At 31.7% G+C, this 13,655-nt stretch overlaps 1 protein-coding gene across 1 annotated transcript; it reads right to left on the reverse strand.

Annotated features, from left to right (window-relative positions):
- Window positions 1–340: 340 nt before the first annotated feature.
- LOC113736540 (cellulose synthase-like protein G3) lies at window positions 341–9,102 on the reverse strand. The gene is made up of 7 exons (XM_027263561.2): window positions 8,337–9,102; window positions 5,152–5,298; window positions 4,057–4,182; window positions 2,246–2,613; window positions 2,092–2,167; window positions 1,264–1,608; window positions 341–966 (listed from the first exon to the last, which is right to left on the reverse strand). Exons 1-7 carry the CDS (start codon window positions 8,952–8,954, stop codon window positions 418–420), a joined length of 2,229 nt encoding a protein of 742 aa, XP_027119362.1. The 5' UTR covers window positions 8,955–9,102; the 3' UTR covers window positions 341–417.
- Window positions 9,103–13,655: the final 4,553 nt, after the last annotated feature.

The raw sequence follows: 13,655 nt of genomic DNA on the forward strand, positions 1-13,655 counted from the left end.
GAATCCAATCGAGCTCAATTCGGGCTCAATCAAGCCTAATCAAGTTTAAGAAATATAAATTTATATTTTATATAATTTTAAATAATGGATAAAATAGACATTTCATACTAATAAATTTAAAAAAATTTTAAAAACATATATATATGTGAAACTCGATTAAGAACTCGAACTCAGTCAATCCGAGTTCAAGCGAATTCAAGTTCAAACCTTAATCAATCAAACTCGCAAGCTATTTGATTGAGCTCGACTCATTGCACCCCTAACTTAACCACAATCCCTCAGTACAACTAGGACGTATAACCTTTTTCAATTTTTGTCTAATTGCTGATCTCATGTAGACTACACACAACAATTACTTTTATTTCCAACGAAGGAATAGGTTTACAAGAGACAAAATAAAGCATAATACTAATACATTTATATCTGTAGCATGAGAAAAGCTGCTAAATAGAGACCCGATGCAATAATAATTGAAGTGATGGTAGTCTTGGTAGGCATCTTTCCTTTATCAGTTCTGATAATCATGGCTTCGTAGATTGGCAAGCAATTTAACACGCCAAAACCAGCTATAAACAGCTGAACAAAAACGTCTTCAGTGTTTCCTCCCTTGAGAACTAGCATTGTTCCATAAAGGAAGGCAGCAAAACTTATGATTGCTGCGGTTGCTAATGGCAAGAAAATTGGTGAGGGAACCCCAAATTCAAAGAGCCCTTGATAGTATCTTTTGCTTTGTTCATCATCTACTGCTTTGCTTGTCACATTGAATCCATGTGTAGCAATGCCCAATATTTGCATGAGGTACTCAAGAGTTCCAAAAAGATAACATGTCAGTCCTCTAATGAGCCATATCCTCTGTTCACTCCACCACCTTCTTAGGGTTGCTTGGCTGAATAGGAATTCTAAACAGTCTTGAGCATATGCCCCAAGGAATAGGAAAGCATACAAGAAAAACCATGGACTGGTTACCTGCAGCATATCATGTAATAAAATGTATTTGAGATTAATTATCAGTGATTAATATGTCAGAACTCCTTCAACCTTTCATGTTCTTTGGTCTGTGAACATTTATAAGTACTTTCGCCATGTTCAAAGGACATTTACTCAGTTTGGTTGAAATCTTGATTAGGTACCGTTTAAAACTTGGTTCAACATTTTTATACCAAATTGATTGATGAATACCAAAAGGGTAGATAACAAAACAAGCTTTCTCAAAATTTTCAGTAAATCATGGAATGCAGATATTTGGACTGTTGTCATACATACCTTCGGGAAGATATAGATACCATTTAGGAGAGTTAGCTGAGGAAGAAAGGTATATATAGTGATGGAAACTGACCAAAGAGGTAAGAAACCATACTGTATATAATCAAGACTCATCCCCCCCATAGCTTGTATACCAAAGGTTAATGGACTGTATTTGGAGAATGAAAATTGAAGGTGGCCGACTGCCCATCGTTTAACCTGGTTCAGTGCTTCCAGGAGAGAAATCGGTATGTTACCCAAAAATGCTGCCCTTTGGGGTTGGCAGAAGATAGACTTCCATCCTTGACAATGAAGACGGTAACCAGTGTACAGATCTTCCACTAAAGAGCCATATCTGAAGCCCATCTGATATTTTTTCCAAATTAAACAAATTATATCGGTCAAATTCACCTATGAAAAAGTGCAGAGCTATGGTGAGTTGGTACAGCGAGGACAATCTACCATTGACTTTTCTTTGAATCCTTAAGGTAGTGATTGTTTGCAAGGAGAATTGTAGGAAAGTGAAGGAAAGTTTTTTTTTCATGCATGTTTGATTAGTAGAGAAGTCAATAATATTCTTGCACTTTCTTGCATATTGTATCTTGCAAAATTTGTAGGATTTTGAAGGAAAATGATTAGACGAAAAAATTTTAATAATTACCTCTAACTTCCCATCCCATCTTCCTCCAAAACTTTTCTTGATAACAAAACTTAAACTGGAAAAAGATTTTCATTTTTCTTTACCTTACCTTTCCGCACTTCACTTTCCCACCCAATATTCCCTCGATTCAAATAAAGCCCAAGTGTTCAATTAAATTCAATGGTCGTATCATTTAGAAAGGCGCATACCTGTTCACCCCAATTGGTTTGGAACTCATAATTGCAACCTGCCACAATCTTAGCCAGCTCTAAAATATGCTGAGACCTAAGTGACACCGAAACGCAACTTACAGGGATCCTGTTAAAAAGAAGGGACAAAAGAATGAAAGAAAATTACTGAGACCTGATAGGGCTGCTAACAACATGGTCAGGGCTCAACTGGGGCATTTCTGGCTGCAGCATCGCCGATGGACCACCAAAGAGAGCTCTACGCATGAAAAAGCATCCAGTGCCCATGCAATGAGGGCCTGTGAGTCCATCCATTCCCTTTGTATTGATGTGAAACCCACGTTGCATCTCGGATGAATAGATGTCATTCTTGTTTACGCCATGGAAACATTGAGGAAATTGGACATAGGCCAATTTAGGCCTAATTGAATTATCCATGAAGTAACAGAGCACATTGTATGGTGTCCTGGGGTTGTTTGAGAACATGTCACAGTCTAGGGTAAGAATTATAGGCGCGTTTGTCATAAGAGCTGATACTCGAAGCTATATAGGCAAAAAAAAAAAAAAATTAAATGGTTAGAGCTTGTAAAATGGTGTGAGTAAATCAAATTCACCAAATTGATGAGAGCAAAATTATCTAAAGTACGAACACGACACCTGGCTACAATGAATAACAACTTCGTCTCATTTTATCGAGGCTTTTGCTTTAATTTTTGTTCTACATTTTTTTTTTTTTTTGAAGGATTGGGAGGATGAGGATGATAAGCATCAAATCCTTGTTAAACTCTTTAGATGTTGTTTATTGGAAGTTTTTAAAATATGTATTATAGCTCCCTTATTAGTAAGAGTGTGCAATTTCGAAAAAAATCGATTTACCAACCGATTTCGATTTCAATTCGGAACTTCAAAATCGGTAAATACGAAACTAGAAAGGAAATCAGAATTTTCGTTTTAGAATTGTATGAATTAAGTTCGAATTCAGGATTATGTTTTCCCAAATCAAAAATTCCGATTTCAAATTCACAATTCGAAAACGGTAAATTGGATACCTATTTCGAACTCAAATTCATATATATAATATACATATGCTTATAATTAATACATATGTGTAATATAAAATATTTCTATGATATAATAATACCTCTAGGCTCTAACTACTAATTATATTATATAATAATAGTGAGTCTAATTAAGTTCGTTGTATAGAAACAAAAATTAGCATCTAATTTAGCAAATTATATTATAAACTTATAAGTTTAATTATAATGCAAAATTAGTAAAATTAGGCCGAATTCAATGAATTTGGTAAACTACCAAAATCGAAACGAAATCAAAATCGAAATTTGTGAATTTGAAATTGAAATCGGTCTAAACTTCTAATATCCAAATTTTCGAAAACTTTGAATTCATAGTTTTGATTAATCAAGATTGAATTCGATGCACACCCCTACTTATTAGTGAATATGTATATAAAATAAGGTGAATGAGAAAATGTTTTAAGTTTTTCTAAAATATGAACTTGGCCATCCAAACAAGACTGTCTGTTTTTTCTTCTTTTTTTTTAAAGATTTTTATTTGTTAACTCACTCTGTTATGTTTGAAAGCTCGAGTTACTCCCTGTATATAAAGTTGATTTATGAATCTTAACTAATTAAGCTTGATTAAAAAAAAAATTTACCGTGTAAATATGGAGTTACTCCCTCTATATAAAGTTGATTTATGAATCTTAACTAAGCTGATGCAAGAAAATTCCTAAAATCTTTTGTAACAATTTATCCATGTCCTAATAATTCTTGAAGCCTTTGTTACAAGTTTGGTTTTCATTCACTTGCTCTAGCAATGGTACCGTGCAAGTTTGGCTCAATTTGGACCGTCCATTGCATGCTACGATTATCGTACAATAGTATGTAAAATCTCTAATCAATACTAGTATGTTGGATTTACTACAAGATTTGGATAATCTCCAAATTTGTTGGGGAATCTTACCAGGGTATTCAAGGCTCCTGCTTTATAATGATGCGGACTAGTGATGCTTTTCTCTCTTGTAACATAAATGAGATTCGGCATAGAGTGGCCTGATACATCGATATCCTTGCCACTTTCAAGCAAAACCTGCTCAAATTCATGCAAATCAAATGAGAAAGAGCATTCTTGTTGCTCTGAGAATACCATCATTACATGATAGCATCATGTGAAATACTGGTAGTGCATGGATTTTTTAATGGTTTAAGCTTTAAAATGGGAATAAATAGAGGAATTTATTAATTAATTTAAACAAAATTCTTGCATGACCTTGAAATGTTGATTTAAGACAAGAGTAGTAGTTATGGGAATTGGCCTTTTTTGTTAATCTTCCACCACAGAGCTCAATCCAATCCTAGTTTAATAATTGATACCTTCTTCTTTTCTGGTAATTGTCGTAATAGAAAACCCCGTATGGAGTGAGTCAATGATCTCACAAAAGGTGGGATTAATATTGACAAAAAGCCATACTACAAATCACAACTATGAAATAAACTTCAAGTCTCTTGGTCCTTGGATTTCAACCCTTGTTCTTAATTGATTTCAGTACCACTCTTAGACCAAGGGTTCCCAACATAGTCTGATTTTAATCACTTAACTTTGATTGTTAATTAAGTTTTGTTCATTTTTAAGTTTAATCCTTCATTTTCGGAATTTCATGCCTTAAATTCCTTGCAATTGAAAAACCTCTTGCTTGAGACATTTGATCATGACATGGCAAAATGTGTATATCTTCTGTACCTAGTGAAAATATGATCATATTGGAATTAGAGGCCAAGCTACAGTAACTTCCAACTGGCCCAAAAAAAAAACCTGCCAACATAGTATCAATTGATGATCTAAATTAGATTAATAAATCAAAAAGGGGATTTTGTGGTTCGGATTTAAATTTAAACACATTTTTCATTGTGCAGTGTTTGGACCGACCTAAAAATGTAATAACATTTTTTGCATTCCATACGAGTATATATATGTGCATAAACCTAGCATGGATATGTGCATGGTTTGGGTCAAATTCATACTGTTAGGCTTCTAAGAAATAATTCAAGGGTAATAAACCTGAATCACTGTAGGATGATCTCGATGAGTGAATGTTTTGGTCCATGGGCTAAAAGCCTCATGCTCTTGCTGACTGGTGATATATTGAGCTACCTTTCCATTCTCAACCACGTTTTCTATTCTTCTCTTCATATCCTCATACATTGTCTGTAACATGATCAAGATCATTTTCAGGAAATGCATGAATGTAATCATATTTTTTCTTGACAACAAAATGACAAAATGCAATTGCTCCATCAACAATTCACTTATGATGATAATAATGTTTTGTTTTTAAAAACTTTAATGTGTGATAATTTATCTTACCATCTAAGTATTGTGTATCTTGCACTTATGTGTGATAAACCGGAAAATCCTATTTCTTCATTTTTTTTTTTTGGGTTTTCTTGCGCCTTTTTGTCACTTTTTAAGGTTCCTTAATTTTTCTTGACTTGAGTTTGATAGTCAAAGCTTATGCAGGTAATTATTTTATTTTTTATATTTGGATGACTAGGACAATCATAAATATTTTTGTACATTTTTTTTAATTTCAATTACAATCTTAATTTCCATGTTTTCCCAAATACTATGTCTTATGAGTTTACTTATAAACTTAAAATTTGAAAACACAACAGGAGATAATTTGTAAGTTTTTTTTTATTATGTTGTTACATTTTAAATAATGGACATATAGTTATGACTTCATTCAGTTTTTTTATTTTTTTGACCCGATCCAGCCAGTGAACCGATTGACATCTAACCCTTGAGTTTTGTCAAGTTGCTGCCCAATCCGAGTTTCAAAATACTGCTTCAAATTGATCCAAAATAATTGAGTTACTTTGCACGAAGTGATTTGACTACAAAATTTGAACTTAGAACAAATCTAACTAAGATTCAATTATTACAATATTTTTGTAACTCATAAGGTCTTTTAGATTTTTTTTTTTAATACTAATCAGGTCTCATGTGTTTATGTAATCCATTTTGAAGTTGGCAAGATCAGAACTGAAAAACATGCTGAGGGTCGATTTGACAAACAATAGTGACGAGCAACTACCACAAGGAGGCCATTGGATAGAGCACAAATTGAAACAGTCCTTTCCTCTCTTTTGCTTTTTCCTTTTTTTATTGCTATTGAAAAGAAAGCAGTAGAAATGAATATCAAAACTTGTTATCATGTTCGTTAAGGTCTAGTAGAGACTTCCCTACTAACTTTCCCGTAGTCCCACATCGATTCTAAGAGGTTTGGGGGTTGGGTAGTTAAGTCCCCAAATTTGCCTCAAGAATTGCCGGCTTTTGGGTTTAAATTTGGGATTAGATTTAATTAACTAACTTCAAAAGTCTGATAAAAAAAATGTACATCAAACAAAAAATAAGAATTTAAAAAGAAATATTCCTTCAAGTGGGGTGTCTAAACAAATGCTATCATAGTCCTTTTGTGTACAAAAAGCAAACTACAAGTAAATATATCACTCTTTTTGGCTTTTTTAGTTTTGCTTCGATTGGTGACCAATCAGTGTGTTTGGATAGGAGATTATTTGAAATAATTGTTGTAATACTTTTTGTGATATGATGTATGGTAAAAATTGTGTTTGTAATGTAAATAAATAATTTTTTTCCAAATCATGGTTATCCAAACACACTTTAGTCTTCGTCTCCTAGCAATTATTTGATGCTACAGGTCTTTTCCACTGAACGGCAAGTGGACAATATACTATGCACTGGACAACCCTTTCTTAGACCAATTGAATACCACATCTTTTTTTTTTTTTTATATTTCTGGCTCAACTTGTACACTATATTCACATGAATTATCCAGTCAATGAAAGCTCTGTTATCAAGATAAATTAGAAATTAACTCAAAAATTTTAAAAAAAATGCAATTCAAGAAATTCCACAAGATTAGTTCTAGGGCAAAATGCCTTAGTGGCTTTCAGGCTATTATAAAATTTAACTTTTGACTATAGGTGGTAAACTAACCCATTTAACTAAATTTATCCATATCCATTCATGAATAGATGGATATGGATATCTTAAGTTTTTGTATATGGGTATAAATGGGTTACCCAATAATACCGGGTAACCCATTAAACCCAATTAATTCATTTAGAATTGCCTTCCCCCAAACCTCCTCTCTTCCCCCACTCTTTTTTTTTTTTCAGATTTTTCGTTTTGTTATGATGTTAACTACTTTTGGTTCATTATTATTATTATTTGTTGATTTTATCTTATCATTTTATTTTCTCTTAGTTTGTTAACTTGCTCATTTTTCAGTATTACCAATTTATGATAAGTTTTAACCTCTTTTCCTACCTTTCCAAAATGAAATTTTAAATTTACACACGAAAAAAATGTTAGAGGTTCAAAATTTTTGAATTAAGTTTTTATTTTAACTTTTATAGTACTTAGTTCAAATTTTTATATTCTTATTTTGCGACATAGAGTACAGATGGGAAAAAAATTAAGAATTAGTTTATTGAACATTATAAGTAAATATTTAAAACTAATGATGGGTGCAAAGAGTGGTATAAATTGATAACTTAGTTTGCAAAAATAAATTTAAATGAGTTTGCAAAAAGTTAAAATAAATGGGTTATAAATGGATAATTGGGTTATCCAATTCATTTGTTGACTTACCCATTTATACCCATCTAATTAAATGGGTATAAATTGGTTGACTCACTTATACCCATCACCCATTTTAACGAACTCAAATCCGTCCAAGTCACCCATTTTAACACCTCTACATTTAACCCTCCAATTATTAAATAGGCACTTTTAACTATCTAAGTAATTAAAATATATACACATAATCCTTTTGTCACCTTAAGTCTTATGTTCAACAAAATAGTGAAGATAGTTGTTGACACTGTTGTTGCTATTTTAGTTAGACATCAAGATCACAAAAAGGGCTATGAGTATACATTTTCATTAATTGGAGGGCTAAAATTGCTCATTTTATAGTTGAAGAATTAAAAGTTAAAATTTGTAATAGTTTGAAAGCCTGGACATTTTGCCCTTATTGCTACGAATTAGTACAAGCATGAAAATCCATCCTCCATCAAACACGTGAAATTGGCAACTATTTTTGCTATGAAGACAAGTGAAAACGACTAAAACTTTAAAAAAGACTAAAACTTAAAAAAGATATAAGTGCAACAAAAACAAATTATCCATTACTAATTTACTTGAAGTTAAAAATCTACCTTAATTTTCTCAGTCTTAGAGTTCTTTGTCTCCTGTAATCTGAAAAATTCAGCTGGGCTCCTGTCCAAGACCTTATTCTCCCTGCAAAAAGCTAACCAATGGGCTCCAAATTTAGCAGCTTCCATGATAGCAAAGAGAGTGAGCTCTGAGCCTCCATCATCAGAAACATAAATCGAAAGCTTCTCTGTCGGATAATCATATGCCATAACTGATAAAGCTGTGTTAACAATATCAATTGGTGGTTCTTTATACGGATCTGAAGTGCATATAAAGATGTCTATGGCTGGAAAATCTTTCTTGTCTATCATTTCTTCCAGGTTTTCTGGGAATACTTCACGAGTAACTGGACGTATTCGAAATCCCTGAGCTGTAAACCACAAGAAAGCTAGAAGAAGATCAGAGATGAACATGGAAATGGATATGAAGAAGGATGGAAAGGTGGTGGAGGAGAGGAGTTTGAATCCATGGTGATAGAGTAGGAAAAGAAGAGCAATTGTGTAAACTACAGCAAACAAATGGTTGAAAACTGTTCGACGCATAGGCCTAATGGAGTGGAAAGGAGCCTTGAGCATGGTGGATGGCTCCATTAATTCTCTGCTGATTTTATAAAATTTCATAGATTCACTTATGGTCAAGCCTTTGGGGTATTAATTAGAAGAAATATGGCCATATTCTTGAGTGTGAATTTTGTACAGGATTTTAGCTCAACTTGTTGCTTGTCTACAAAACAGCCACCAATAATTTCAGGGATCGACTTATGTTCAAGTCTTTGAGGTATTGGAAGATGAAAATATGGCCTACAGGTCACAAAAAGAAGGTTAACGTAGTATTAGTATAAAGACACTGTCAAACACGGACCCCAGAGGTGGACCTGAATTTAGTTTGGATTGCATTGTCAAACACAAAAAGAAGGTTAACGTAGTATTTGTGAACATGGATTGCATTTTGATATATGTGAGGTAAAAAGATGATTGGAAATGTATTCACAGAAAACGTGATTTGGAAAATTGCTGTCCAAACCAGACCGTTCAAAAATAAATTAAGAAACTATCAAAACTTGACTGGACTCAAGAAGATGCATCCATCAAACTGTAGAAACTTGTGCATTCAAAATAGCCAAGATGGTTACAAATTGAAATTGAAGCAAGAGAAAAGAACATGTTGGATGTCAAACATATCCACCAACCGGCTTTGTTTGGCAGACAAGTTTTTTTTATCAAGTTTGTCTGCTACAAATTTTTTAAAAAATTTAACTACAGTAATCTCAAAAAATTTCTCAAAAACTATACACTTCAAAATATTTAAAAAAAAAAAACACACTTCAAAAATTTTTTAAAAAACTTCTATAGTAAAGTTTTAGACAAACACCCAAAAAACTCACTTACCAAACAGGGCGGTTCAACGGTGTAAAGACATGGTAACAATTTATAACCACAAAGAACTTGTACAATTCTATAATAGTGAACGCATGGATTATGTCAGAGTTAAGAGGCAGTATTTGAACTCTAATTTTAAATTTTTTGCTTGTTGGAAAACCCCAGATTGTAAAAATATTAGGGACAATTGTCAACTACAAATTTGCATAATCTAGGCCACAAAATACAGATGTTTAATCCAATGTTGAAAAAATAAATCTGGACTGTCCTATTGAATCGATTGAACTATTGACTAGGTTATATTTTGAGTTGGTTATAACTAAAAGGAAAATATGCTAAATTAGTCCCTTACATTTTGAGAAAAAACTTTTTTGTCTCTTACATTTAAAATCAACTACAATAGTTCCTTAGATATAAAAATGTCCGCCTGATTGGTTCCAAAGCTCATTTTTGCTCACTTCTCTGATCAAAAAGTGCACACCTCTCTCACACGAACATAATTTTAAGGACAAAAATGAAAATATACTTCGTTTCCTCTTTTTTTTTTGAAAAAAACAAAAGAAGAAGAAGAAAATGTAAGCTACCAAACCCTTTCTTCTCCTCTTTCCCCCATTTTTTCAACTACCAAAACCCTAATTGTAAGCCATCAAGCCCCTAATCAAAGAAGAAAATTTTATTATGGTCACCTACAAATAGTAGAAGAAGAGTAAGAAAAGATATCTAAACCATTTAAAAGTACAATAGAAGTAAACAATGATTGACATCATTGTAGCAAAGAGCCCATAATTATGACTTCTTGAAGACTTGCAAATTCGGGAGGGAGATTCTATGGCTACCCAATCTATGAAGTAAGTCTGAGCACATTTCATTTTGGTTGTCTTGGAAAAAATTGGTTCTTAATATGGAGGTGAAAATTGGGTGTTAATATGTGATGCTCTTGCATTTTAGGTGAATTATGCTCGTCGCTATTTCAAGTAGTATGATCCCCCAATGTGCAGTAGATCGGTATCAATAATACTTGGCTTGTTAAAGACTATCAATTGGCTGGAAATTGAGCAAGAAAGAAGAATTTGAAAAGAAAAATTACATTGGACTGCTTTGCTTATTTCTTGAAAGTGCATTTTGCTGATTATGTTGAATAAGAGTTCAATTGTAGTCTAAAGAGGAAACGGAGCATATAATGTAAAAGCGATATGATCTTTTTAACTTAGTCACAAACGTTGTTGTCGGCATGATATTGAAGAATGAAAAAGTTAAAATCTCCCTTGTTTAATTGAGATTTATATTTAAGGTTTTGGTAGCTTATGTGTTTCTTAAAATCTCCGGTGTCAGTGTATTTCATTTTTGCCCTTGAAATTATGGGTATGGGAGAGAGGCATGCACTATTTGTCCAGAAAAAATGAGCGAAAATGAGTTTTGGGACCAATTAGGTGGATTTTTTTTTTTGTATCTAAGGGACTATTGTGATTGATTTTAAATCTGAGAGACTAAAATTTTTCTTTTTTTTTGAAAATATAAGTAACCAATTTGACAAATTTTCCTAACTAAAATATAGAAGAGTCAAAGAAGTGTTGTAAATTTTAAAAGGGAAAATTGCAGAAACCTCCATTGAGGTTTCTGACACTTGCACTCACATCCCCTGTGGTTTAAAAAATTGCACTCACCTCTCCTGAACTTACTGATTCTTTGCATATTTAGTCCAGGCGATTAAAATATTGTTTTAGGAAGTGAAATGAGAAATTTGTGCCAGATTTGCCCTTTGTGCTACATGCCAAGTAGTATTAGCAAAGGAATGACAAAGTACTACAAATCAATTAACAGTTAATAAACTTTAAGGGGTATAGTTTATGAACAAATAGGCATTACCTATTCAAAGTACCAGCTCTTTATAGGCATTTTACTTTCAAACATTTAATTTATGATAAATACATCAATGTTTGTAAGTAAAATTCAAAAAGTGTTGCAGTAATATACTTACAAAAAGGAAATCAATAGGTTATATATTTAATATAAATTAAATATTTTAAAAAAAAAAAGAAATGGCCCATAAAATATTAATTCTTTATAGCTTTCGTCCATTACGTGAACAAAGTATTGGCTCTTTATAGGTATTTTATTTTGAATCATTTAACTTATGTTAAATACATAAATATTTGTAACTAAAATTGAAAAAGTGTTACACTAATATTTTTATGAAAGGGAAACTAGTAGGTTTTGTATTTAAAAAAAAATTAAATATGTGACAGTAAATACAAATTTAAATAGAGGTTTCAGATTTTGAGGCCATATCACGTGAATAGAGGTAAAATACAAACCTTTTTTTAAAATTTAAATTGCCTGATAGAGATTTTGAGGCCATATCACATGAATAAAGGTAAAATACAAATCTTTTTTTAAAATTTAAATTGCCTGATAAAGGTATCACATTTAAATTTGTATTTACTTTCACATATTTAATTTTGGTTAAATACAAAACTTACCAGTTTCCTTTTTGTAAAAAATATTAGTGTAACACTTTTTCAATTTTAGTTACAAACATTTATGTATTTAACATAAATTAAATGATTCAGAATAAAATGCCCATAAAAAGCACATACTTTATTCATGTAATGGAGGAAAGTCATAAAGAATTAATACTTTATGGGCTATTTCTTTTTTTAAAAATATTTAATTTATATTAAATATATGACCTATTGGTTTCATTTTTGTAAGAATATTATTGTAACACTTTTTGAATTTTACTTACAAACATTGATGTATTTATCATAAATTAAATGTTTGAAATTAAAATATCCATAAAAAATTGGTACTTTGAATAGGTAATACCTATTTACCCATAAACTATACCCCTTAAAATTTATTAATTGTTAATTAATTTGTAGTACTTTGTTATTCCTTTGCTAATACTACTTGGCATGTAGCACAAAAGGCAAATCTGGCACAAATTTCTCATTTCACTCCCTAAAACAATATTTTAATCGCTTGGACTGAATATGCAAAGAATCAGTAAGTTCAGGGAAGGTGAGTGCAATTTTTTAAACTACAGGGGATGTGAGTGCAAGTGTCAAAAATCTCAGAGAAGGTTTCTGCAATTTTCCCATTTTAAAAACTAGCAAAATCGTCCGATTCGAGCAAGGAACCATTGAACCAGATGTTTAAACCGTCTCGATTCTTACGCTTATTTGAAAAAATATTGAGTTTGTTTGGATAAGAGTTTATTTGGATGATTTATTTGAGATATTTATTGTAGTACTTTTTGTGATGTGATGTATGTGAGATAAAAAGGTGATTAAGAAGATAAAAAAGTAATTGGGATTTGTGAGGCAAAATTTTTTTTCCCCAATTCTCTTTTTTGTCCAAACAAACTCATTGCCCCACCTTGACATCGTCTGAAAAGCGACACCATTGACGCTTACCAGCCTTTTTAATGCAATGCCTACTATGCCTACTAGCTATTAAATCTTCTCTTCTTTAGCTGCCCAATATTTGTGTAATAGTTTAGTTTTGTGTCGTCTGATCTTTTCAAAATCGTAGTTTAACTTTAATTCTAAATTGTTTAAAAATTTCAAAATTTCTTACTAAATTTCATACCTTCTATCAACTAGACTATTTTAAAAATTAAACTATCCACATTGCAGCTTACTTTTATGCAATTTTTCATTTCTTATTCATAAATTCATGAGTAATTTTATTTTTGTATAATTAAATTTTCATGATTTATCAAAGTTAGTTTTTTTTTGTTTTCTTTGTTTAGTGCGTATGTTTGTTACTATCTAGTTTTCTCCTAAGCTCTTGAATGTGTTGTGATTGCAAAAATATATTTATTTAGTTGATATTGTATTACTATTTCAACTTTTAAGTTATTATCATCAATAATGAACAAAATACTCTAATCTCACCCATTGATTAACTAAGTATGGATTTACAAGATTCATTTGATTA

The sequence above is a fragment of the Coffea arabica genome, chromosome 3e (genome assembly GCF_036785885.1).
Source record: "Coffea arabica cultivar ET-39 chromosome 3e, Coffea Arabica ET-39 HiFi, whole genome shotgun sequence".
NCBI classification, from domain to species: Eukaryota; Viridiplantae; Streptophyta; class Magnoliopsida; order Gentianales; family Rubiaceae; genus Coffea; species Coffea arabica.

What these genes read in the sequence shown, in the direction of transcription:
- LOC113736540 (XM_027263561.2), bottom strand. Translation starts at nt 8,954, where the DNA reads ATGAAATTTTATAAAATCAGCAGAGAATTAATGGAGCCATCCACCATG. An exon ending in ATCATCCTACAGTGATTCAG is followed by an intron (nt 4,183 to 5,151) that starts GTTTATTACCCT and finishes GAATTTGAGCAG; the next exon opens with GTTTTGCTTGAAAGTGGCAA. An exon ending in GTTGTTAGCAGCCCTATCAG is followed by an intron (nt 2,168 to 2,245) that starts GTCTCAGTAATT and finishes GGTGTCACTTAG; the next exon opens with GTCTCAGCATATTTTAGAGC.